Genomic DNA, 27068 nt, shown 5'->3' with positions numbered 1-27068 from the left:
AGGTTACACAACTTCATTTTATTAATTTCTCTGTGGTTAATTCCCTTATGCAATATTTTTCTTCCAGATACCCTACCCTGGAATGGTCTAGAAGGCTCAGTTATTAAAGAAGCTATAATTTTGGGGAATCACTTAGAGACAGATGCCAGACTTCCAAAAACTTACTATGATATTGTTAAGACAGGCATACAGGTCAAACAAAAAGACCGGACTATGAACCTTCAAGATATTCGATATATTCTAAAGAATGACTTAAAGGTAACACACTCTGATGTAGATGGACATTTGTGAGATTTTGTTTGTTTCTTTAAATATCAATATTCACATTACCCTTATCTAAAATTCATTCTACTTAAAAATATTAACAGAGCTCTATTTGTTATATGTTATATCTTAGAATTATGGAATCTCAGAGTGGGAGGACACTTTTTAAGACCAACCATACTCTAAACAGGAATTTACCATAAAATGTCCCAGCAAGGGGTTGTCATGCATTCCCTTGAAGCTCTCCCGTGATGAGGCTTGTCCCTCACATTTATGTGACAACTGATATGTTCTTCAAAATATATCTCTGTTATAGGATTTAATTGAGACCCAGAGAACTCATCCAGTTGAAAACACAGATGTTCAGAAATATAAAAAGCATCGTGACATAAATATTTACTTTGGCATGACATCAGAAAATAAGAGAGAGGCCCTTGATTTGGAAGTCCGAGAGCTAAAGGAAACAGGTAAGGCGCGAGTGTACAGAGCTTGAGTCTGTCCTGTACTGACAGCGCCTGCGTGGTGAGAATTCGTCTCAGACTGTGAGCTCCTTGAAGATAGAAACTGTCTTTTGCCTTTCTTTGTGTCCCCAGTGTTTAGCAGAGTGCCTGGCAGAGAGTAGATGCTTAATAAACGTGTACTGACTGACTGATGAAAGAATAATAATTTGGAAAATGATTTGTTCAGATGAAAGTTAAGATCCTAATATCTCTATTAAACTTTTTGGACAAACACAACTAGTGCAGACAATGAATTCTGTGAAGGCACATGTTTTTGAATTTGCATAATTCAGTTATAATTATGTAAAATATTCATCCTAATCCAATGGAAATATGCAGTATAGAATGAACTAAACACACTAAATGAGACACTACCCTAACTTGGAAGAGGTCATGTGATTTCTCCTAGTCCTTTTCATCCAGTCTATCTTATTTGACTCTATGAATATTTTACCTGTTAGGAGGAGGTTAACCTGTTAAATGATAATTAACCGTCTGGAATCATATTGATCATTATGCCAATCAGAGTTCCTAAGTATTTTGAAGTTAAATTGTTATCATATAAATTGTTCTGGTTTTGTTCACTTTGCTCTGTATCAGTTCAAACAAATCTTCCCAGGTTTCTCTTGAAACCTTCCCTGTCATCATTTTGTACAGCACAATAGTATTTCATCATTTTTATGCACTATAACTAGTTCAGCTATTCCCCGATTAATGAACACCTTCCCAGTTTCTAATTTTTTGCCACCACAAAAAGAGCTTGACATAAAAATAGCTTTGTATGTCCTTAGTTAAGTTTGCTTGGGACTAATCTTTCAACCTATCCTCCCTTTCATTCCCCCTTTACTTCACCTTCCCTTCTCTCTCTCTATTGAGTGAAATAATTTCTGTACCCTGTGTGTGTTTATTGTTCCCTCCCTTGACAACAGTCCAGATGAGGATCTGTCATCAGTCAGCAAACATTTACTAAGTGCCTACTATGTGCCAGGTACTATGCTAATCAATTGGGGATAACAAAAAGAAGTTCACAATCTAATGGGGGAAACAACAAGCAAACAAATATATACAGGCAAGCTATGTGTGGAAAAAATGGGAAATAATTGGGGCAGCTAGATGACACAGATAATAGAGTACTGGCTCTGGAGTCAGGAGGACCTGAGTTCAAATTTGGCCTCAGACACTTAACACTTACTACCCATGTGACCTTGGGCAAGTCACTTAATCCCAATTGCCCTGCCCTTCCAAAAAGCAAAAAAAAAAAAAAAAAAAAAAGGAAATAATTAACAGAGGGAAGGCACTAGAATTAGGAGGGTTGGGAAAGGCTTCCTATAGAAAATGGAATTTTAGTTGGGATTTGAAAGAAGCTAGTAGGCAGAAATGAGGAGGAAGAGCATTCTAGGCATGGGGGACAGCCAGAGACAATATCCAGAGGCCAGTTTCATTGGATCCAAGTATGTGGTTGGAAGTAAGGTGTAAAAAGACTGGAAATGTAGGAGAGAGTTAGATTATGAACGGGCTTGATGCCAAATGGAATTTTATGTTTGGTCTTAGAGGTGATAGGTGACAGGGAGCCATTGGAGTTTACTGAGTAGGGGTGATGACATAGATCTGTGATTTGGGAAGGTCATTTTGGTGGTTAAATGGAGGATGGACTGCAGTGGGGAGAGACTTGAAGCAGGCAGACCCACCAGCAGGCTATTGCAATAATCCAGGCAGGAGGTAATGAGAGTCTGCAGCAGAGGGGTGACTGTATCTGAGAGAAGGGAGGTGAATACCAGAGATATTGCACAGGTGAAATTGATAGGCCTTGGCAACAGATTGGATTTAGGGTGAGGGGAGTGAGGAATCCAGGATCAATCATAGGTTGCCAGCTTGGAAAATTGGGAGGACATGTTATCTTCTGTAGTAATAGGGAAGGTAGGAAGAGGGGAGGGTTTAGGGGAAAAGATAATGAGTTTGATTTTAGACTTGTTGAGTTTGATAGCTAAAGGTCATTCAGTAGATATCTGAAAGGCAATTGGAGATGTGTGACCTGAGGTCAACAGAGAGTCACTGGCTCTTAACACTCTTTCTTCCTTTTTGTATGGAAATTCTACTTGTGTACATCAAAATTATGTGAGAAAATTTTCCCTAGCTTTTCTCTTCCTTTCCCCTTCTAGTATATTCTCTTTCCACTTCCTTTCTGTTCCTCTTTTAAGATCATCAAGATGTAATATAACCACTCCTAAACCTGTCTAATTATAAATCTCTGTGTGACCCCTGATGATGAGAGAGTTCAGAGGGGACAGGTACCATTTTCCCATATTTGAATGTTAGCAGTTTATCCTTGTTTAGTCCAATATCGTTGTTCGTTCATGTTTACATTTTCATGTTGCTTTTGACTCCGTTATTTGTACTTCAGAATTTCTCCACAGCACCGGTCTTTGCATAAAGGATGCTTGAAAGTTCTCTAATAAAGATCCATTTCCCCTATAAGGGGATACTCACTTTTGATGGGTAAATTATTCTTGATTATAAGCTAATATTTTTTTGGTATAGGGTATTCTGAATGCCCTCTCCCTTTATGGTGATGGCATTCTGAGTATCATTCCTTAGTACTTGAGTTCATTCTTTCTAACTTCATGTAGTATTTTTTTTTCTTTGACCTGGAAACTCTGAATTTGAACTATAATGTTCTTGGGAGTTTTCATTTTAGGGTTAATTTTTTTTTTCAGGAAGCAACTCAGATAGATACTTTCTGTTTCCACTTTGCTCAGGTTCTAAGGGATATGGACAATTTTGTTTTAAGATTTCTTTTAATGTGATGTCTAGACTCTTTTCATGGCCTTAAGGTAGTTGTGATTCTTAAGGGCTTTTTTTTTTTTCACCTCAATCTGTTTTTGCTGTGAGATACCATAAATTTTCTTCAATTTTTTTCACTCTTTTAATTTTATTCTAATATTTCTTGTATTATGGAGTCATTGGCTTCTATTTGGTCTATTCTAATTTTCTGGGAGTTTGTTGCTAAGATTTTGTGCCATACTGATAATTTCCTTTCTAATTCTTTCATAACTCTCATTTCCTTTCCTATTTTTTCCTCTAGCACTCTCATTTCATTTATAAAAATATTTTAACTCTTTTAGATTTGTTTCATCTCTTTCAAGAATTCTAGTTGAGGGGCGGCCAGGTAGCACAGTGAGTAAGAGCGCCGGCCCCAGAGTCAGGATGACCTTGGGATCAAATCCAGGCCCTGATACTTACCACCACACCCAGAAATAACTGGCCGTGTAACCTTGAGCAAGTTACTTAACCCCAATTGCTTTAAAAAAAAAAAAAAAGAATTCTAGTTGAGTTGAGTTTGTGCCCAAAGTGTTTTCCTTTGGAGACTTTGCTTGTAGATGTTTTGAAGCACCATAATAGCTTTTTACGTGGATTTTTATTTTTTGCTCACTCTTCCAAACTACTTCTTGACTTTGGACTACATATTATGGCCAGGCTTCTGGAGGGGATGTCTGGGCTAGTCCTGCTGCTTCCTTGGGGTATCTAGTGTTATGTTATTCTAGCATCTTAGTGACAGTTAAGGTTAGGGACCTGCAAAGTGGTCTTGTCCAAGGCAAAGTCTTATTACTGGCCTCTTGCTCTGAGCTCTGCAAATTCCTACCTGGGATTATTTCTGAGCTAATAAGCTGGTGGGCCTGTCCCTTTTTGGGGTTTGGGAGACTACTGCTGGATCCAGCCTCTCTTTGCCAGCTGGGAAATTCTGCCTGTTCAGAGTAACAAAATTGTAGGCTTCCTTTTGGTCTGGAATTCCTGCTTTGGTTATTCTGCTACAGGCTTCAAATTAAACTGGAGGCTGGAATTAAGATCTGCTCCATTCCTGGAGTCTGAGCCACACAGCTGCTTGCTTCTCAATTCATATGGGCCCACCACCTCTCTATGCTCTGGAATACCCTTCCTCGATCATCCTGTGTAGTGAGTGATAAGTGACACTTAGCCCTTATTCTTGCATCCACCCTGTGCTAGCTTAGATTTCTCTCTGCTAGATCTGGGACCTCTTCTTGCCCTGGTACAGCCTATGCCTGCTCCGGAGTGCCACAGGCTCCTGACTAGACCTTGTCTGTAGACTTCTCCATCTAATCTGGAGAACTGACTTGCTAGATTTTTTTTCCTTGGATTTCCTCATCTGTACTCAGTCTGGTGCATTTTCTAAATGTTTGGAAGAGTTATTTGGGGGGAGGTGGGGAGGCTGAAACTAGCTGTAACTTTCTGCCTCTCTGCTGTCTTGGTTCCACCACCTCTTTGGTCTTGTTTCCCAAAGCAGGGGTGGGGACCTCAGTTCTGGCCACATCTGTGTTCTACAGCAGACTTACCAGTAATATCTAGCTATAGTTCTTGCCTTCAGGGAGTTTCCAGTGTAATTAAGGAGAAGTCACATTAGCACATGAATCACATAGAGATTCAAGGACATACAGAGGAGGGGAAATTTAATCCAGTACCAAGAACACATAAGTGCCAAGGAAAGGCAGGGTTAAAAAGGATAAACTGAGTGTTATGCAAGAGGCTAATCAAGAAAGGCTTCTCCAGGATAGGTGACCAGACTTTGAAGAGATTGAGTGGCATGGAATGTGAGCCATTTTGATATTAACAGTTAGCCAGCCATTGAACATTTATTGATTGCCTGCTCTGTTTCCAGCTTTGTGCTAGGCACTGGAGGTACAAACAAGACAAACAGCGCTGTCCTTCTGGGAAGATGAACAAAGTATATAGAAAGTCATTTGGGAGGGGGCTTAAGCAGCTGGGAGCAGGGCAGAGCTGGAAAGGTCTCCTGCAGATGGCGATGCTTGAGCTAAACTTGGCAGGAAGCAAGAGATTGAAAAAGGGAGAGATGTGGAGGGAAGAGGCTAACATTTCTTATAGAACTTGGATGTTGGCAAAGTACTTTAAACACAGCAATGCTGTAGCTTCAGTATTATGGCTGTTATTGTAGTGATAAGGAAACTGAGGCTTCATTAGGTTAAATGACTTGTCTATAGTCAACAGCTATTCAGAGACAAGATTTGAATCAGTCTCTCCTCATCCAAATACGGCCACATGGTGCCTCATACTGTGTCACTTCCCTATGGAACGGGATGAGGGACCCTTACTACTTGCAAGGCCCAAAAGTTGGCCTCAGGGTTCTTAAAAATCTCTCCTACTTGTAACCATATTGTATCATTGTGAATTATTTCTGTATTTGTGAGGAGAATTTCACATCTGTTAAGTAGAGTGAATAATGAAACACAGTTTCATGATTTCTGATCCAATTTCAATAATCAGAAAAGGCTGCTTGGCTGCCACCTGGGACTTATGGGGCCCATTGCTAGTCTTCAGGAAGATCAGGGTGTTGATTCTTTCCTGCAGGCTGTCAGCCCGATTCACCACAGTGTCACTCAGCTTTACCTGAAAAAGCAGCACTGGATTGTGAGGTTTTGAATCACTATACAACAGCTAAGGAAACTGAGAATCAAGATACTGCATCTGAATTGGCCAGGGCTCGTAGCCCAAGTTGTGGAGATGAGAGCCTCCGTAGTTTTGAAATAAATGAAATCTATTCTTGTTACTTGGATACATGTGACAATGATTTGAAGGAAATTACTACATCGGATATATTTTTAGGAAATGGAAAAAATCAAGGGGAGGAAACTAAGTCCATAACTGGAGAGCCACCTGAAATAAACAAAGCTTCCCACTCATATTATAGCGAGGACAGTGCTATTTCTGAAGCAGGCACAGAGTCATCCTCTGAGGACTGGGAACCTTTCAATGACACTTTCAATTCATATGTACAAGAGGTGACCAGGGAAACTAAGCCAGACATGAGCAGCAAGTCTAGAACAGAGCAGTATATCAGTAAATGTGTTCTTAACTTGAAGATCTCTCAGACTCTAATGCAGCAGCTGACTGAATCCCTGCAAAGAGCAGAGCAGAAAATAGACAAACTAGAGGTGATAAGAAAGCAACAGGAGCAGCAGATGTCCTCATGGGCTGCCCTAAAATTTGGGGCAAGGAGACATGACCCATCAGCTGTATGGATTGCTATCGGGCCCCCAGCAATGTGCTACATCCCTCCTACAAAGATGCCAGGGCAGTATCCTGGCTGTGTTGACCATTTCCAGAACTTGGTGAAGACAGCTCGGGCAGTGAGAAAATTCCAGGGCATGGGTCTTGGCAGCATTGGCCAAAGGCACAAGAGAAAAGGTGGTCACAGCTGGAAGCCTTTTGAGTCTGTCCCTGAGGAAAGTATTGGAGACCAGGCTGAAGACAATCACCAGGTAAAGTTTGAAAATAGGGGAGCAAGGAGAGGGAAGTAAGCAGGGCACTGGCCTGGACACTGCTCTGGACAGGCTAGATCAAAGGGGAGGGATGATATTGGAGCCCTCTCAGGGTCTGGGTTTGAGGATTACTTTATTGTTCACTAACATTTGTTAACATTTACTTAAATTTATTTTGTGCCAGGCACTAAGCCAAACACTTTTAAAATGTGTTCTCCTTTGACCTTCACAACAACCTTGAAAAGTAGATACTATTATTATCCCCATTTTACACTTAAAGAAACTGAAGCAAACAAGTGAATTGACATGCCCAAGGTCACACAGCTAGTCAATGTTTAAAGCCAAATTTGAAGTCAGGTCTTCTTGACTCCAGGCTCAGCTCTCTAGCCACCACAAAGAGAGATGCTTTGTTAATGAAGTCCTCTTTAAGGAAGTCCAGGACTTCCTGCCTTTCCATTAAGGATCTGCCTCCCAACTGAACGTGTACTGATGCTCACAGAAAAGGACAAAGGCTCTCCCCCAACACCAGACTCAGGCAATTCTGCTTCCTCATTGCTCCCTGCTAATGGTTAATTACCCAAGAGGCAGGCAGCCCAGGAAAGGGTGGAAGAATTGAACATTCCTCTAGTGCATATTACCATTTCTGTTTCTTTTTCATCCCTTCATTTCCACTGTGCAGTTTGGAAGCTGCCTCCTCCTGTTCTGTGCTCTTTGTCCCTAAGAACCCCCAGGAAGAATCTTCTTCCATTCTGCCATTGCCTCCTTAGAACTTTTTGGACTCAGTGTGCAGAAGATGGGGTGGGGTGACTGTGTCAGGTACTGTGCTAAGTGCTTTACAACTCTTCAAGATTGGTGGTAGGTGTTATTATTATCCCCATTTTACAGGAAGAAACTGAGGCAGACCAGCCCAGCTAGTAAGTATCTGAGATCATATTTAAATTCAGGTCTTCCCAACTCCAAGCTTTCTATCTAGACACCCAGTTATTTCTCCCAATTAATGTATGAGTACCTTGAGATCAAGGATTGTAACACTTTTCTGTTTGTGTCCCCAATATTTATTTTAGTACTTAACACAAAGGACAACCTAAAATTCCAGTGAAAGAGGCCACAAACAACAACTGTCTCGGGGAGGCCAGGTGGCTCACTGAGTAAGAGCACTGGCTCCAGTGTCGGGATGACCTGGATCAAAGCCGGGTTCAGATACTCAGCACCACACCCAGAAATAACTGGCCGTGTAACCTTGAGCAAGTTACTTAACCCCGATCGCTTAAAAAAGAAAAAAACAACTGTCTCTTTGTCCATTGTCTGAAAGGCATCAGCACAACTCATGGGGAAATCCTCTTTCTCATATAAGCAGTTCAAAGTTTGCCTATTCCTTCTAGGCCCCTCTCCTGTCACGTCCATGAGCTTTCATATAGACAATAAAACAATTCAGAAATCAGTTGCAGAATTCCTTCAGGCTTCCTTTCAAGAAAGAAATATGTGAGCCTTAGGACATGGGCTTTGTGCCTTTTGGCCGCTCATCCAGAGGCCTTTGTGTCTTTTTTTTTTTTCAAGGGGTCTGGAAAGTGACCTGTTGTATATGAAACATAAAAAGGAAGATTTATTTCAGGCAGATATGACCTCTCATCCAATTTAGATGACTTTTAAAATGGAGGTGATAGTCATAATTCTTACTCTACAGTGGATAAGTTGCCAAATGATATGAACAGTTTGAATAAAATTAAATAAAAGGAAAAATAAATTATTTATAATCACTTTTTAAAAGGTGTTCATTCTCATATTGACATGGACATTATGGGAATTTGTTTTACTTGGCTATGCCTGTTATATATTTTTTGTTTTTTTCGGGTGACAGGGCATGGGAGGGAGAAATATTAATGCTTGATAATTGGAAAATTTTCTAATTAAAAAAAGAAAAAGTATTCAATCTCACTAATAATCAAAGAGGTACAAAATAAAATAACTTTGAGGTACCACCCCACACCCATCAAATATGGTAAAAATTACAAGCTGTAGAACTCAAGTGTTGTAGAATGTAGAGAAATTGCTATAATTATCCCTTGCTAATGACATGGTAAACTTGGAGAATCTTTTTGGATAACATTGTAGCAGTATTCATAAAGCCTTCAAAATAATCATTCTCTTTGACCTAAAAATCGCATTGTTAGGAATATATCCTTATATGTTAATCAAAAGTAAAACTTTTTCTCTTCAGAGATCATCATAGCAGCATCATGTGTAATTGCAAAAATATGGGAGCATTCTAAATGTCCAGCAGTAGGGAAAAGATTAGATAACTTGTGGTATATTGGTCCGAATAATATAAAGCAGTTATGATGAACAGTTATAAGGAATACAAAGAAATTTTGGAAGACCCTTTATTCCAAGTGAAAAAAGAAGCTGTACAACTGGACAAAGAATCCTACCAGAGAGAACTAAATTCTAGGACATTTTATACTTTGAAATTCATTTAAGTGTAAATTCCTACAAAAGCAGGTATAGGTATATTGATGTTTGATGTTTCTGATAAAATATTTATTTTTTTAAAACCAAAGGTAGTCAGCAAGCATTTGGTACATTCTTGTCCTCCCACCTGTCAGGGAGGCTGAGCCTGGGAAACTTTGTGAGCTCAGTTCTGTGCTGCAGTGGGTCATGCGAAGCTGAGTCTGTACTAAATTTGGCATCGATATAGTGAACCCACAGGAGGGGCTAAGAGGAGTGAACTAGCCCAGGTGGGAAATGGAGCAGGTTAAAGCCCTTGTGCTGATCATAGTGGGATGGGCCTTTTGAGGGACCCCTGTACTTAAAAAACAAAAAATGAATGTGGTAGTCACAAGAAGCAAGGCATACCTAAGAAGAACATAAAACTGTATTACCTTTTTCCCCCCAGCCATCATCCTTTTGTGGAGCCAATAGACAGTGCACAAATGTTAAGTTACAGTACCCACAAAGAAATGATGAGAATTTGGAAATTACTGCCAGAAACCAAGATACAACAGTCAGGTGCGTTATTTATGTGACACTGAGGCTATTCAGTCATTATTAAAAGTCCAAAAGGCTTGTAACTGATGGGAGAGTTAAGTCTAGTCCCAAGAACTTTTAAGTATCTGCTTACTTGGCATAGCCCAAATTATCCATCTGATGAGAAACTTCTAGGTGATATTAAAGTTTAAAAGTTTGATCCTAGCAGCCTAAGCATGATTAATAATTTGTGAAAAGCAAAATATCCACCCTCACAAAAAATGATTTAACTGGTTCCTTCATCATCCCCCCTTTATGAAAAGGAAAGCAAGCTAATCAGTCTGATTTCAGAAACCAGGGAAGCCAGAGTTGAGGGTTTCAAAGCCATCACTGTTTACCTTGTGGTCTATGATTATTAGCTAAAGAAATTAAATGGGCATAAAATGATTTCATAGGAGAAAATACAGCAACTGAAGTCACGATTATATAGAATTTTTTTAAATTATAAAATCTAATAATATTTTCTTATTGTGTTGAATCGTTTCTGATTCTCTGTGACCTCATTTTGGGTTTTCCTTGGCAAAAATACTATAGTGATTTGCCATTTCCTTCTCCAGCTCATTTTATAGATGAGAAACTGAGGCAAACAGGGCTAAGTGACTTACACAAGGTCATGCCCCTAGTAAGTGTCTGAAGCCAGATTTGAACTTAGGAAAATTAGTCCAAGCCCTAGCCTCTGTACCACCTAGTGGCCCCCATAATGTTTCCTGGAGTTTACTGGGTTTTAAATAAGAAAGACCTATTGAAAGAGGGGGAAAGTGAGTATTTTTTGAGATTGGATACTAATAGGATACCAATTCCAGTTTTTCTTGCTTAAAAATCCAGAGATGGTATCATTTTAATCTATAACTACAATGTCAGCTCTGCTGGGGAAAAGTTTTCATTTCTTTTGATCTTAGCAATTTGATGAAAATAAACTTTTTGCTTTCAGATAAAATTTTTGAATAGTATGAATTCAATATGAATTAAAGATTCAGGAATTTTAGATTCATGTGTTTCCCCTTGTTTGGGGAAAAAGACTATTAAATTTTAATTGTTACATGAGAAGCTAAAGCAGTCTGAAAGAGCAGTGTTGAAAATACTGGCACTTAGCTTGATGGTAGAATTCAATGATGTGTTAAAGGTCACATACCTAATTAATAATAGAATTAGCATTATCACTCAGTGCTCGTAGATTTTATACCCTTTTCAGTATACCATGCTACCATTATTTACTTCCTGGGCTACCTGGGCCCATCACAGCAGCAGCTCTGGAGGTAACTTGGTTTGTACTAAATGTGACCTGGCTTCCTGAATACAAGAACCCAGCTGGTAGTCCAAAGTGCGCCCCCTCCCTCGCACACTCCCTACACCCCTTGAAGGTGGCAGAAGGAACCTAATGGGTAAAGTGTTGGGGATTTGGGTGCCCCTAGTGGTTGGAAAGCATGAATATAACTCCCCATGATATACCGTGTTTCCCCAATAATAAGACACTGTCTTATTATTTTTTTGGACAGAAAAATACCAGAGGGCTTATTTTCAGGGGAGGGCTTATTTTAATGAACATTGACAGCAATTTTAATAACAGGTAAATGTGAACAAAAAAATGTAGCTTTATTCAATAAGCAAATCACTGGGGAAGAACAGGATGACGCGCTCACTGCTGCAGCTCTGATTGGATGCAGCTTGGAGCATGGCGTTTCACCTGGTGGGGGGGGGACGGTGCATACAGAGGGTACTGTAATGTAGCGTGTAGCGCAGGGGATCGCCTTCACTACAGTAGCAATCTCAATAGGGCTTATTTTCGGGAGAGGGCTTATTTTAGAGGAATCTTACACAGTAAGGGGAGGGCTTATTTTCGGGATAGGTCTTATTATGGGGGAAACATGGTAATTAGTGACCAATCATAGGTAGGTCCAGGGGTGACAGTTTCCCAAGTTGCACTGATAACCTTTATGTTTGGCAAGTTAGAAAAATTGGTGTGTTTTTCTTTTTAAAAATGATACTACAATAACTTTAAACCTCTTTAGGATGACTGCAGAATCAATATCATCAGAATTCTATAACTCAAAGACAAGAAATGATGACAGAGAGGCACGATTACAATGGACAAGTGAGTATAAAGTCATAGCTTTGATTTATACAAAATTTAATTCATTCTATTTTTTCATACCTATTTAGGATATATGATTCTATGGCTTGTATTAAAATGGTTATGACCATAGCAGCATCCTTTACTCTGAATGACCAAAAACTATTTTCTTATACCAGATCTCACCTTATCTTTTTGATCATCTTTTTAACTAACAGGGAATGAAATGGAGGTGGTCTCTTTTTTATATTTTGTTTATTGTTTATGTAAAGTGTTACATAATATAATTCATAGGACAAGTGTCATCGCATAGTATGCAAAATATATATGTATATTATTTATATATATATTTGCTTTTTGGCAGGGGGAAGGCTGGACAGTTGGAGTTATGTGACTTGCCCAAGGTCACACAGCTAGCAAGTGTTAAGTGTCTGAGGCCAGATTTGAACTTAGGTCCTCCTGACTCCAGGGCCAGTGCTCTATTCACTGCGCCACCTAGATGCCCCAGTATATATTTTTATTGTGCTATATATATGTATGTATATGTTCAACCCCCTATACATAAGTGTGTTATCAAGACAACACGACATAGTAGATAGCTAGGCTTAGAATTAGGAAAAACTTGAGTTCAAATATAGTCTCTGAATCTAAATCATGGATAGGTTAACTGCATTGGTGTGGGGTATTCTCACATTATTTCCCACTCTGACAAAATTACAGGTTTTTTGCATATCTTCATATGTATAAAAAAGATAAAATATAGTGTGTTCTTTGGCACACTCTGGCCCTAATTCTTTTATGTCAGTGTAAAGAAGTGTTGTCTTTTAAACTAACGTAGGATTTGATGCCTGTGTTTGTATTCTAGGACTTAGAAGTAAATGTATTAAGAAAAGATATATATTTGCATGTATTCAAAGGTATAGGCTTAAACCTGTATATGTATTATGTTACTTGTATTATATCCCTTCCCAATTTCAACCCTGTAGTTAACTGGTTCAGCTTTACCCTGTTGTCTACTTTCAAAGCCTTTGTACCTTCATCTTATCACCTTTTGTGCTTTGCCATTGTCTCTTCTCCTCTGAATCCCTCACCCTTACCATCTTCCTACTCATATGTTACTGAAGAGTGTAGGGAAGACACCCAGTTATGCTGGAAACAATTGCAAACAATATAGAGCTATTTGTCTATTTTGTCTAGAACCCTCACCGTAGCTAGGCAAGTTTTTATTGTTTTCCCCTCACAAATGTTTCCAAACCTCTTCTCTCCTCAGTCTTCAAAGAAGAATAGTTCTGGAGTCAGAAAACTTGAGTTCCACTATGACCTCTGATGCTTATACATATGTGACCTTGGACCAGTCATTTAACTTCTTTGGGTCTCAATTTCTTCATTTGTTAGAGAAAAAAAATAGATGTAGGAGAATCCAACTAGAATCCATCTAAGGTCTCTTCCAGCCTAAGACCTATGACCCTTTAATTCTCTTGCACCCCTCTTTCCCAACAATTTCTCATCTCATACTTAGAAACTAGAAGCCATTTTCTGTGAGTTCCCTCTTTTCTACCCCTCTATATCTGAAAACTACTTGACATGTTCCCTCAGTCTCTCCTCCTTTATTCTAGTTTCTGATGATGTTGCCTTTCTCCTCTATTTGTAGCCTTAATTCAGGTGAGAAAGTTATTCTTCTGTTTGCACTTAGAGTGAACTCTCTCTCTTCAGTTCTCTCTCTGTAGAGATAGGATAGCATTTTGTCATCTTGAGTCCTTTAGAATTATCTTGGATCTTTGTATTGATCAGAGTAGCCAAGTCTTTCACAGTTAATTATATGGCTGTCACTGTGCACAGTGATTCCTGGTTCTTCTCACTTCACTTTGCATCACTTTATATAGGTCTTGCCACATTTTTCTGAAACCACCCCCTTTGCCTTGTCTTATAGCATAATATGGCATCACAATTATGTGCTATAATTTGTTCATCCTTTCCCCAATTGATGAGCATCACTTTGATTTCTAATTCTTTGCCACCACAAGAAGAGATGCTATAAATATTTTTTGTATATGTAGGTCCTTTTCCTTTTTCTTTGATTTCTTTGGGATACAGACCTAGTAGAAAGATTGCTGGTTCAAAAGGTATGCAGTTTTATAGCCCTTTGGGCCTAGTTCCAAATTGTTCTCCAGAATAGTTGGATCAGTTCACAACTCCTCCAACAATTCATTAGTATGCCTGTTTTTCCCTCATCCCCTCTAGCATTCATCATTTCTGATTGGTGTGAAGTGGTACTTCAGAGTTGTTTTAATTTTCATTTCTCTAATCAGCAGTGATTTAGACCATTTTTTTGATGTGACTATAGATGGCTTTGATTTCTTCCGAAAACTACCTGTTCATATCCTTTGACCATTTATCAATTGGGGAATGACTCTTATTTTTATAAATTTGACTCACTTTTGTACTCAGTATTTATTTGAGAAATGGAGGTCTTTATCAGAGAAACTTGCTATAATATTGATATTACTTCATTGTCCATGGTACCTTTTAGCAAAATGTCATTGACTTGATTATCTCTTTTAATTAGGTCTCATTTTGTTTTTGCTTTGTCTGAGATCATGATTGCTACTCCTGCCTTTTTTACTTTATCAGAAGCATATTAAATTCTGCTTTAGACCTCTATTTTAACTCTGTGTGTCTTTCTGTTTCAAAAATGTCTCCTTTAAGCAGCATATTGTTGAATTTTGGTTTCTAATCCCATTCTGCTATCTGTTTCTATTTTATGGGTGAGCTCCTCCTATTCACATTCACAGTTTTGATTATTATTTTCTGTTTTTTCCTCTCTCTTTTAAAATTCTATCCCTCCTCAAAAGTCAGTCTACTGCCTCTTTTAATCTGCCCTCCCCTTTTCATCTTGTCCTTTCTCTTATCACCTTCCCCACCTATTTCCTTATTGGGTAAGTTTCTTTTTTTTTTTTTTTAAAGCAATTGGGGTTAAGTAACTTGCTCAAGAAATAACTTGCCAGTTATTTCTGGGTGTGGTGCTAAGTGTCTGAGCCTGCATTCGATTCCCCAGGTCATCCCGACACTGGGGCCAGTGCTCTTACTCACTGAGCCACCTGGCCACTCAATTGGGTAAGTTTCTATACACAACTGAATATGTATGTATATTCTTCCTTCTTTGAACCAGTTTCAATGAGAGTGAGGTTCAAGTATTGCCTACCACTCCCAGCCTGCATTTTCCTCTCCATTGTAAAAGCTCTTCCTTGTATGTCTCTTTTATGTGAAAAAAATTTCCCCTCTCTACCCCTCACTTCACCCTTCTCCCAGCATATCCCTTTTTCTCACCCCTTCACTTTTTTTGGGCATCAGTCTAACATAATCGACTAACACCGATACTATGTAAACTCCTGTCAATGTAAACTATGTAAACTCTATAATGTCTATGTAAACTCCTTTTAACTCCCCTAATAATGATAAAGTTGTTAGGAATTACATGTGTCATCTTCCCATATAGGAATGTAAACAGTTTAACTTTATTGAGTCCTTTATGGTCACTCTTTCATGTATGTTTTTCTTAAGTTTTCTATTTGAATGTCACATTTTCTACTAAACTCTTGTCTTTTCCTTAGAAATGCTTACAAATCCTTTATTTCATTAAATATCCATTTTTCCTTTGGAAAATTCTACTCAATTTAGTGGGTAGATGATTCTTGGTTGTAATCCTAACTCCATTTCCTTCTTTTTTTTTCTTTTAATGCAATCGGGGTTAAGTAACTTGCTCAAGGTTACATGGCCAGGTGTTTCTGGGTGGGTGCTAAGTGTCTGAGCCCGGGATTCAATCCCCAGGTCATCCCGACACTGGAGCCAGTGCTTACTCCCTGTGCTATCTGGCCACCCCTCCATTACCTTCTGAAATATATTCCAAGCACTCCACTCTTTTAGGAAGCTGCTAAATCTTTTTGTTGTTGTTGTTGTTAAAATTGTTGTAGTTTTATTGTATAATGAGGCATTGGAACATCTGAAAAAATCAAGATGTGGGCTGTACCATGCAGCTGCTGCTTTCTCCTTCGTTTCTTTGGGTTATTAGAGCAACTTGTCAGTACATTAAAAAAAAAAACAACCTTTTGCATTACTTCATCTTTCTAAAGCATGTGCTGGTACAATACAAACTTCTCCTGTCAGATGCAGCTAGTCTAATGTCTAAATATAATGCACAACACACTCAAATAGTGATGCCACTGCCACCACTGTGGCTTCCACCCATTACAACCTTGCAGGCTTGTGTGATATTTGGAGTGTTCTGAGGAGGCTGGGGGGAGGTAGTGTGAATAATATCAGGAAGAAGAGAGAGAAGGAAACAGCATGAATGCCTCGGTGTAGGACCAATGGTGATTGTCAATATGCCAGCATAGTTCTGAATTGCAAAGTATAACAGACTCTCCATATATAAGACAGAAGCAAAACATTTATTCAGACACCAGAAAGCCAAATCCCAACACCAGGAAACCGAATCCATCATAGCAACTGTGGGCATAATGGAGAGAGACAGAAAATCCCCGAGATTAAAATTGGAAGTGAATTTTAATACCGCGTGACTGCCGGGGTCACATGTACCCAATCAGACAGTAAATTGGCATGAACAGTATGCTGGTTTTTAAAGAGATTGCAATAGTCAGGTTACGTAAGCTGAAACTACAATCAGTGATTGGTCAGTGTATATTTGAATTTTCCCAGGAGTTTTTCCTAGGCTGAAGTACAAGGAACCCAGAATGGGTGGAGATGGGGAACACCAGGTGGAGAGGGGGAGGGGATGGGGAAGAATGGAGCAAGGATTTTACCTTAGGCTGAAACCCCCACCCATGGATCAATTAGGAGAGGGAAGGGTAAAAGTTATGCTAAAATGCCTGCTTTCAGATCAGTGGAAGGGAAGGGAAGGTGGAGTTGTGCTCAACACAACAAAGAAGTTAATACACCATAACAGAGCAGAGAGCCAGAGCATCCTTTAGCCTTCCCACAAACAAACACTCACAAGCCTAGCTTTCTCCTTGGCTATGTGCTCTCCTCCCTCCAGTTCTAACTTCTCTGACTCTCATCTTCCTGTGGGTTCTGCTCTACCTGTCAGGAAGGTCCTCCCCCCACAGGCTCCTGTGTGCTTACATTTGGCCTATTAGGGGGCAGAGAAGATCTTCAAATTCCCTTAGGTCTATTAAGGGGCAGGGTAGATCTTCAAATTACCATTACAATTGCATTTGGGAAGAGGAGGCTCAGCCAGAGTTGTGTACCGCTAGCCTGAACATGTCATTGGTACGCACCCAAGCACCATTGATGTTCTTTAATAGAAATATCTGGTGGAATCTTATGATGGGGTCTTCATATGACTGGCATGATGGCAACAGCTGTGGCGGCAACCAAGCATGGTCCCAGACTGACTGTTGCCCCCACTCACCCACGCACCTTCCCTCTTGGAAGCTGCTAACTCTTGTCTGATCCTGACTGTGACTCTGCAGTATTTGAATTGTTTCTTTCTAGCTGCTTTCTTCTTGACCTGGTGTAGCAGTAAGCACCCTAGCATACCCAGGATGACTGCTAGCACAGGTTCTCTGATCTGCGTTTCTAAATGAAAGCAACTCAAAAAGGGTTAACAATCTTATTTTAATAAAAAATATATCATTTACCTACTTCAGGAGGGAAAGTCAGCTCCCTGAACTTCAGAGAATACAAACAGAAGTTACAAGCAGAGAAAAATACAGATGGGGAAAATAACAAAATTCAGCAGATCAACAGACAGGGCTTCTAGCTGTCTGACCACCACATACATACATAGTTAGTCACCAGAGAGAGAAGCACAAACATCTGTGTTTTCAGAGCTGGGGGGGCTCAATGGCTGCCCAGAGTCTCATCTGATCAAATCATACAGCTCTTCCCAAAGTGAGCCCCAAAGCAAAACCTCACCTTAGAGGTATATGTAGCATTCTCCAGGATCAGAATACATCACAACCCTCATGATGCCCTTGACTACAAAATAACAGAAGTTGTGCCTCCTGAAAAACAAGTCTCCCACCACAGGCTCCCATGTGACCACATTCAGCCTATCAGGGGGTAGAGTTTATTTTCAAATAAGGAAAGGTCCTCAAATTTACCTAAGCCTATTAAGGGGCAGGGAAGATCTTCAAATGCCTATTTACTATTACACCTGGGAGTTCTGAAATTTGGCAGTAATATTCCTGGGAGTTTTCATTTGGGGATCTTTTTTCAGGAGGTGATCAGTAGATTCCTTCCATTCCTATTTTGCCCTCTGGATGTATGAAATTGGTGCAGTTTTCCTTCATAATTTCTTGAAATATGATGTCTAGGCTCATTCTTTGCTCATAGCTTTCAGGTAGTCCAATATCTTTTAAGTTATCTCTCTTCAATATATTTTCTAGGTCAGTTATACATATATATATATATGTATATATAGAATATATAGAGGTATTTCACATTTTCTTCTATTATTTCTTTTTTTCATTGTTTTGACTTTGTTTTATTGTTTCTTGTCTCGTGGAGTCATTAGCTTCCTTTTGCCCAGTTCTGATTTTTAAGGAATATTTTCTTCAGTGAGCTTTTGTACTCATTTTTCCATTTAACTTTTCCCACTGCTATTAAAGGAGTTTTTTCTTCAGTGAATTTTTATGCCTCTTAGGCCAATTCTGTTTTTTTGTTATTTTCTTCACAATAATTGTATTATTTTCTTCAGTATTTTTTGTGCCTCTTTTACCAAGCTGTTCCCTTTTCATAATTTTCTTGCATCATTCTCATTTATTTTCACAATTATTCCCCTACCATTCATTTCTTTCTTTAATTCTTTCAGGAATTCCTGTTGGTCTTGGTTCCAATTAGCATTTTTCCTTGAGGCTTTTTTGGTAGCTGTTTTCCGCATTGTTATCTTCTGAGTTTTTGTCTTGGCCTTCCTTGCCACTATAGTAGCTTTTTATGTTCAAATTTTTTTGTTGTTTACTCATTTTTTCCAGCCTATTTCTTGACTTTGAATGTTATGTTAAAGTTGGGCTCTGCTCATGTGCAGTACTGATGCACTGTCTCAAACTTCAAGCTTTTTTTGGCTGCTATTTTCAGAATTGTTTCGGGGGTGGGGGGAATCTGCAAGTTTTTGTTGTTTCCAAGTTTATGTAATCCTAGGAAAGGTATGGTTAGTGTTCTCTTAGTCTGTGCTTTACCCGGAAAGGGCCCCTGGTCCCCTGAAGTTGAATGCACTCATGCCCCTCTCTGTTTTAGTACTGTGACCTGGGCCCTAGCTCCTTTGTGATCAACTGTCAGCACTCTTCTTCACCTTGGAACTGTAACCCAGAACTGTGTATGGGCAATAGAGTTGCCAATCAGCACCAGCTGTACCCAGTGCCAGCAAAGGGTCCCCTGTAATTTCTTTCTGACTAGTTGTCCAACCCCCTTACCACTATGCACTGAGATCCCAAAGCTGCTGCTTCTGTGGCCACTGTTGCCACCAGCATGAGCTTTGTATAGCCCTCTACCCTGATGGTATATAGACTTTTCCTGACTTCCTCTTAAGTTTTCTTAGGCCAGAAAAACATCTCACTACAACTTTTTGTTGATTCTGCCACTCCAAAATTTGATTTGAGGAATTATTTTGAAGTTATTTAGAGGGGAATGTTGGGAGAGTTCAACTGGATAGCTGTCCCTAATCGGCCATCTTGACTCTTGTCTCTTTCTTTTCCTGTAAAATTATGTTCATGATGAAAAGATTTATTGAACTTTATCATTCTGTGGTCTAGCCGAAGTGAAAGAAATAGCCGAAAAAGCAGCTACTGGGCAGCTTGGAAGTCTTCTTTGGTCTCCTCAGAGCAATCCCACTTCAAATGGTGAGACAGAAAATGAATTTGAATCAGTGCAGCAGTGTCCTCCTAGGGAACCAATGAATACTGACTGCCCTCAGGCTGATCCCCCCAGAGATCATGGTGATCCAGGGAGAAAGGACGGATGTGAGAGAATCATCCACAATGACTGGGACAGGGAGGAGGACACGAGGCTCCAAAATGTAATAGGTAAGTCTGATTGCAGGTATGATGTCCACATCTACATCTAACAGGACAGTTAAACAGCCTATTATTCAGCTCTAGGCATGTCTTTGAGAGCCTTTTCTGCTAGATTGAAGCTGCAGATTCTTTTCCCAAAGTCCTCCCCTCGGGCAAGGAACTATGTAAGAAAGTAGGGAAGGGGGAGGGAGAGATTGAGAGATTATGTCTTTTATTTTATCACATGGAAACTTTTGTCCTAAAGGAATCAGGTTTAGTCATTTCCACCCCATGCAAATACAGGACTCGAGACATTTGACTCAGTGGCATCTCATATGAAAAATATTTATGATTTGAGTCAGCCACAAGCCTTACATTAAAGAAATAAAATCAGTGTGATTGTCACATAAAAAGCGAATACAAACTTAAGCTACATGAATAGAAGTCTAATATTTATAAGAGAGGTGATAGTCCCACTATACTCTATGCTAGTTAAGCCACATCTAGAGTGTGCTTCTAGGCAGCACATTTGAAAAACCGCAATTTGGCAAATTAAATTGGGTCAGTAGGACATCTTATCTCTAGGGGAAAAGTGGTATTCCTATACTAGTAACTATCACATGATACAAAAGGTAGGAGGCATAGCAACCATATGTTATGACAGAATCAGAATACAAAAAGATCCTGACAGGTCACAATGATGAGCTAAGTTTAATAATAAGATGAAATTTAACAAGGATAAATATAGTCTACACTCCAATTTTAAAAAATCAGTTTAACAGATATAAGATGGGAAGTATTGACATGGCTAGAACTGGGGGGTTTTAGTGAACTACAGGCTCATTTTAGGTTGTCAGTGTGACAAGGGACCCCCTCAAAACCCCCAAAACTGTGATCTCAGACTTCCTTGAGAAAAGAATGGTACATTGGAACAGAAAAGTACCATACACTAGTCAGAATACAGCAGGGGTATGCTGTTCAATTCTAGGTGCCACATTTTAGGAACAATATCTATAAAGTGGCTAGAAGAGAATGGCCAGGATACTAAAGGGCTTTAAGATCATGGTATTTGAGGATTCGTTGAAAAAACTTGGGATATATAACAATCCTGAAGAAGAAAGGACCCAATAGGGACATGTTAACCTGCTTCAGATATTCTTGAAGAGGGATTAGATTTATTCTGCCTGTCCCCAAAGAACAAAACTGGGAGTGATGGGTGAAAATTGTGGAGAAGCAGATTTAGTGTTCATGTAAAGAAAAAGTTTCTCACAATGACAGCTCTACAAAAGTATAATGAGTTGCTTTGGGACTTCTCTAAGCAAGTATGACCTCTTATTGGATGTATTATAGGAATTCTTAACAAATTAGGAGTTCAGTTAGGTAGCCTTTGGCTACCCACTGACCAGTGGGGGCCTAGTCCTCAGGAACATGCATATGGTGCTCTGCCTGATGCAGTTCCCATGAGGAACCTTTGGGACCGTTCTTATAGAAATCCATGATGATGTAGCATAGGATAGCCTCCAACAATGTGTACAATGTGCATGCTCCTGAGAACTGGGCTCTCACTGGTCAAATCCCACCCCTTTTCCTGACCTTCCTCACCCTTATTACACATATAATTCTGTGGAGAAGGCTGCCAGGATTATGAAGAATGTGAAAATTGTGTAACATGAGAATTTCTTGGGAGACTTTCTCACCATCAAGTTTTGCAAAAAACAGGATGTGATAGCCACGTATCAGATGTTTTTGCTAATCATTTTTGTTGGTTACAAGGGCAGGTTCAGTCTGGAATGGGGTAGTAGAAACAACTGTGATATAAAAACAAGACATCAATAATGTGTGTTTTTTTAATAGAATAGGATGCCTTTTAAGGTTATTGGTTTCTTTTCACTGAAGACTTAAGCAGATGATGAATAACCATCTGCAAGGGATATGATAGAAGAGATGGGGTATAACATTAGAGAATAGGACCTTTAAGGTGCTTCCAGCTCTGAGCTTCTAGGATTTGACATACATTCCATTTCAAGGGTAGCTGGATGACCCCGGGTCTTAACAGTTGAATTGAATTCTACTTTAAACTCATCTTGAACCTAAGAACTTCATGTTCAGGAGGAGATGGCCACTCATATTTTTGCACACAGTCTTGAATTTCTCTAAATAAATCACATTAATTCTCCCAGACCTAAGGCCAGAATAGTTACCCTAAAGGTCTTCGCTTTATATTACAGAGATTTTTAACCTTTTTTGTGTCATAGACATCTTTGGCAATCTAGTGAAGACTAAGGAACCCTCCTCAAAATGTTTGTAAATGCGTAAAATAAAATACAAAAGATTACAAAGGAAAACAATTATATTAAAATATAGTTATAAAGTTAAAAAAAATAATAAGCTTGTGGAACCCATGCTAAGAATACGACCCCTTCTTTATATGTTTGTAAGCTAAGTTCCCAAGCACCTGAACACCTGAAACTGAATACTTTCCCTACCATTGTAGTATGAAATACAAAGTGGTTTCATCATCATTTGTAAGTCAAAGAAGGATATTTTCAAAATTGTCATATATCCTTATGCAGAAAAAAACACAGGCTTAGGATTTTGGTATTCAGGATCTGATCCTTCCTTCTTTAGTGATGGTTGAAAGAACTGTTACCTAGGGATGCCTTGTTTATGTAGACTAGTCCAAAATGACTTTGTCTTCTACAAAATCTGAACCAGAACAAGATGTCCATCCTTATCTACCTTTGACAGGGCACAGAACAGTTTTGTCATTAAGAAGCATGTCTGCTTTTTCCCACTACCCTTCAAGTATTTTCTTATTTGAATTTCAGTATAGATGAATGATTTTGTTTGAACTTCAGCGTGTTTTATTTGTTAGGCACAAGACTTCACTTGCTAAGAAAGAAAAAGCATCCAGAACATGGAGGAGACTTTCAAAAGCATTCTGATTCTCCTGAAGCAATTGAGAAGCTCTGTAGTGTAAGTAACATGGAATAAGCAGTCAAGCAGGTTACAGGGAGCTAAGAAAAGAAAGCCTTTGTTTGTCCTTCTTATGTACAAGATCTAACCAAATGACTGCGAATTTGGGCAAATCCCTTAACATTTCTAGACCTCTACTTCCTTACCTGTTAAATTAGAAAGGGGCTGGATTTTACTAAGATTCTTTCTAATATTCTTTTAATCTGTAGATAACACCTATTTTCTAATGGAGGGAAAACCTTTTTTTTGGAGTTACTTTTTTTCTGTCTTATTTTCAGGTTCAGATTCTCTCTCCCCCAGCTTTCTACCCTTTCTCTCCCATTGAGAAAGCAAGAAAAACAAAACTCCTGTTACAAACATGTATAATTAAGCAAAATAAATTTTCCTTCATTGACCATGTCCAAAAAAACATGTCTTAATCTTCATTCTGAATCTATTACCTCCATATCAAGAGGTGGGTTAAGCATAAATCCTCTGGAACTATGGTTGGTTATTGTGTTGATCAGAGTTCTTAAGTCTTTCTGAGTTGTTTGTTTTTACAATATTGTTATTTTTTATACATTCTTCTCATAGTTTTGTTCATTTCACTCCACGTCATTTCATATAAGTCTTCCCAGACAACCATCTCCTTAATTTCTTGCACCACAGTAGCATTTTAACACATTCATATACTGTAACATGTTCAGTCATTCCCTATTTTATGGGCACTCCTCAATCTTCAAATCTTTGCCACCACAAAAAGAGCTAACAAAAATATTTTTGTTTATATGAGTACTTTAACTCTTTCTTTGATCTGTTTCTTGGATAATGATACTGCTGTGTCAAAAAGTATGCACAATTTAGTAGTTTTTTGGATATATGTATAGTTCCAAATTACTTTCCAGAATGAATGGACCATTTCACAGTTCCACTCACAATGTATAAATGTACTTGTTTTCCCATATCTGCAGTAGCATTTGACATTTTACATATTTGTTAGTTTTGTCAATCTGATGAGTGTAAGGTTAAACCTCAGAGTTGTTTTAATTTGTATTTCTCTAATTATTGGTGATGTAGAGCATTTTTTTTCACATGGCTATTGATAGTTTAAATTTCTTCCTCTCTAAACTGCCTATTCATATCTTTTTTTCTTTTTATATTTTTTGACCATTTATCAATTGAAGAACAACTTTTTTTCTTAAAAACTTCAGTCTTCTATATATCTTAAAAATGAAACTTTTATCAGAGAAACTTGCTCCAAAGATTTTTTCCTCCCACTTACCTGCTTCTCTTCTAATTTCAGCTGCATTAGTTTTGCTTGTGCAGAAACTTATTTTTATGTAATCAAAATTGTCCAATTTACCGCATGTGATTCTCTCTGTCTCTTGTTTGGTCATGAACCTATGCATAGATCTGATCAGTAATTTCTTCCATGCTTCTCTAATATTTTTATGGTGTATCTTGTTTTTTTAGTAAATAGTATTTTTTCCAGTTACACATAAAAATAATTTTAGACATTTGTTTTTTATAAAATTTTGACTTCCATATTTTTCTTCTGTCTCTCAAACCCTCCTCCCCAAGATGGCAAGCAGTCTGATATAGTTTATACATGTCCAATGATATAACTCTTTATGTCTATATCATATAACCATTTGGACCTTGTTTTGGTATATGGTGTGAAATGTTCTATACCTAGTTTCTGCCACACTGCTTTCTAGTTTGAAGGGAAAACAAACCTGATGATTTTATCTCCCCTAAGAATCACAAAAATCCTGTACCAATCATGCCTGTGATACATTACTCTATAACTAACCAATCCCATGGAGACTAGGGCATTTATTTTCTGTCTCTCTAAGGGGTCCTAAACTGTGAACCCATGTATTTGGAGTAGAGGAGGCTAAACCCTAAAGAGAGGAGTTAGCCTCTTCTTTATTTGAACACTGACTCCTAGAGTTTAGGGTTAGCTCCCATCTAGAGTTTCCCTAAAATGGGGGGAGAGGGGTTAAAGTTTACTCTCTGCAGTATAGGTCAAGTATAGGACAGCTTTTTATTTGCTTCACTCATAAGAAATGATTAAAACACAAGCAGTCACAAGTGCACATTGACAAAACTTAAATGTGAAGCTAAAACTGCTGTTATGCTTTTTCCAGGAGATGAACACTTAAACACTAAAACATAGAGCCCTTAGAGGGACTATTAAATAGTAATTTCATCTTCACCTCAGCTTTGCACTGTTCATAAAACTCCCTGAGGGACTCAGGAGCTCCCAATCTTATGAATTCACAAGGCTGCCTCCAGAGTTGGAAACTGCCATCTTAAGGATCACTTTTCAGGATCACCTTTGATAAAGAAAAAATGCACAAAGCATCAACGGCAATCAGAGATCTGAGACTCAGGCTCACGTAGGCAGAATATATGCTTCCCTGTAGGTCATCCTCCAAATCCCATTCCCCATTCCATACCACCCTATTCCTTATTCCTGTCCTCCTTAAACCTCTCACCCTGAAGTTTCAACCAAATGCTACTCCCCATCTCTGTTATGGAATTCTTGTTCCATAGGCAACAAGCTTCCCTTCCTAAATTTTTTCTTTTCCCAGTCCTTCCATCTTCTAGCTGTTACTAGAATCTACTTCTCCCTGATAACATAATCTTCCTGACTACCCTTTCCAGTACTGGCTATACTTTTTTACTCATTCTCCTTAGCTTATTGGTCAAGGCAGAAGAGTCAGAATACTTCTTGTTCCCCATTGCCACTTCCATCCTATTTCTTTCACTCAATAACCTCTCTTCCTTCATGCTATTCATCTCTACACCCAGTCAAAATCACCATAGCAACCTCCCCCCACAAGTCACCCCTCTTCCTTCCTCAGTGAGTTCAGTAGATGGTTCACAATTTTTCTCTCCTCCTCAATTCTTGCCCTCATGCTAGGGGACTTGATGTACACAGCAACTCTCCCTCAAACACTTTAACTACTCAGTTCCTCAACTGTTCACTTCCTATGACCCACTCCTTCAAACCACCTCAGTCACAACACTAAGATAGTCATACCCTTGATCTTGCCATCACCTATAAGTGTACCACTTTCTTCAAGAATGCTAAAGGCAGGGGCAGCTAGGTGGCACAGTGAATAGAGCACTGTCCCTGGAGTCAGGAGGACCTGAGTTCAAATCTGGCCTCAGACATTTAACACAAAATAACTAGCCATGTGACCTTGAGCAAGTCACTTAACCCCAATTGCTCTACCTTCCCCCCACCAAAAAAAGCAAAAAAAAAAAAAGAATATTAAAGTCGGGCAGAACCAAGATGGCTGAGTAAAAGCAAGGACTTGCTAGAGCTCTCCCCCAAACCCACTCCAAATACCTGTAAAAAAATTAAACAAATTCTAGAGTGCAGAACCCACAAAATGATAGAATGAGACACATCTCCAGCCCAAGACAGCCTGGAAGGTCAACAGGAAGGTTATATCGCACCAAGCTGGGAGTGGAGTACAATCTGGTGTGGGCTGTGCCAGGCAGATGGGGCTGGAACAGGCCCCAAGGGACTGAATCGCTGGCAGCTGGGGTGGTTTTCAGACTTTTCAACCCACAAATGCTGAGAACAGCATAGAAAGACAGTGGGGGAACTCTCTAGGACCTAGATGAAGTAGGAATGTGTAGTCCTAGCCCCAAGGCTATGGAGGTGGTAGCAGTAGCAGCAGCAGTAGCAGTAGCAGTGCCTGCTTCCTGAGTTCTGGGCCCACAGATGGTGGGAGATCCAGTGGCTGATACAAAATCCCTGAATCCTGAGACAGTACACCCACCCCAACACCCATTGGAAGCAGAGTCTTGCCTTGACAAGGAGTTAGTCAAGTATTTAGTTGGGAAAATGAGCAAACAGTGTAAAAAAAAAGTCAGACTATATATCTTTGGTGACAAAGATCAAAATACAACCAGAAGAAGACAACAAAGGCAAAGC

The 27068-nt window shown here is 39.1% G+C and overlaps 1 protein-coding gene across 1 annotated transcript in view; it reads left to right on the top strand.

Annotated features, from left to right (window-relative positions):
- TEX14 (testis expressed 14, intercellular bridge forming factor) overlaps positions 1-27068 on the top strand; it is a 165828-nt gene that overhangs the window by 91873 nt on the left and 46887 nt on the right. The window contains exons 12-18 of the mRNA XM_069078160.1: positions 68-258; positions 581-731; positions 6144-7054; positions 9948-10060; positions 12088-12170; positions 19919-20188; positions 23034-23134. Coding sequence (XP_068934261.1) covers positions 68-258; positions 581-731; positions 6144-7054; positions 9948-10060; positions 12088-12170; positions 19919-20188; positions 23034-23134 — 1820 coding nt within the window. The remainder of the gene's footprint in view (positions 1-67; positions 259-580; positions 732-6143; positions 7055-9947; positions 10061-12087; positions 12171-19918; positions 20189-23033; positions 23135-27068) is intronic.

This window comes from Petaurus breviceps, unplaced genomic scaffold (assembly GCF_028583685.1).
Source record: "Petaurus breviceps papuanus isolate PSGF00001 unplaced genomic scaffold, PetGlider_PUasm1.0 91023, whole genome shotgun sequence".
Taxonomy (NCBI): Eukaryota; Metazoa; Chordata; class Mammalia; order Diprotodontia; family Petauridae; genus Petaurus; species Petaurus breviceps.
The sequence above is the reverse complement of the archived record's forward strand: the minus strand, read 5'-3'. Positions and strand labels throughout refer to the sequence as shown.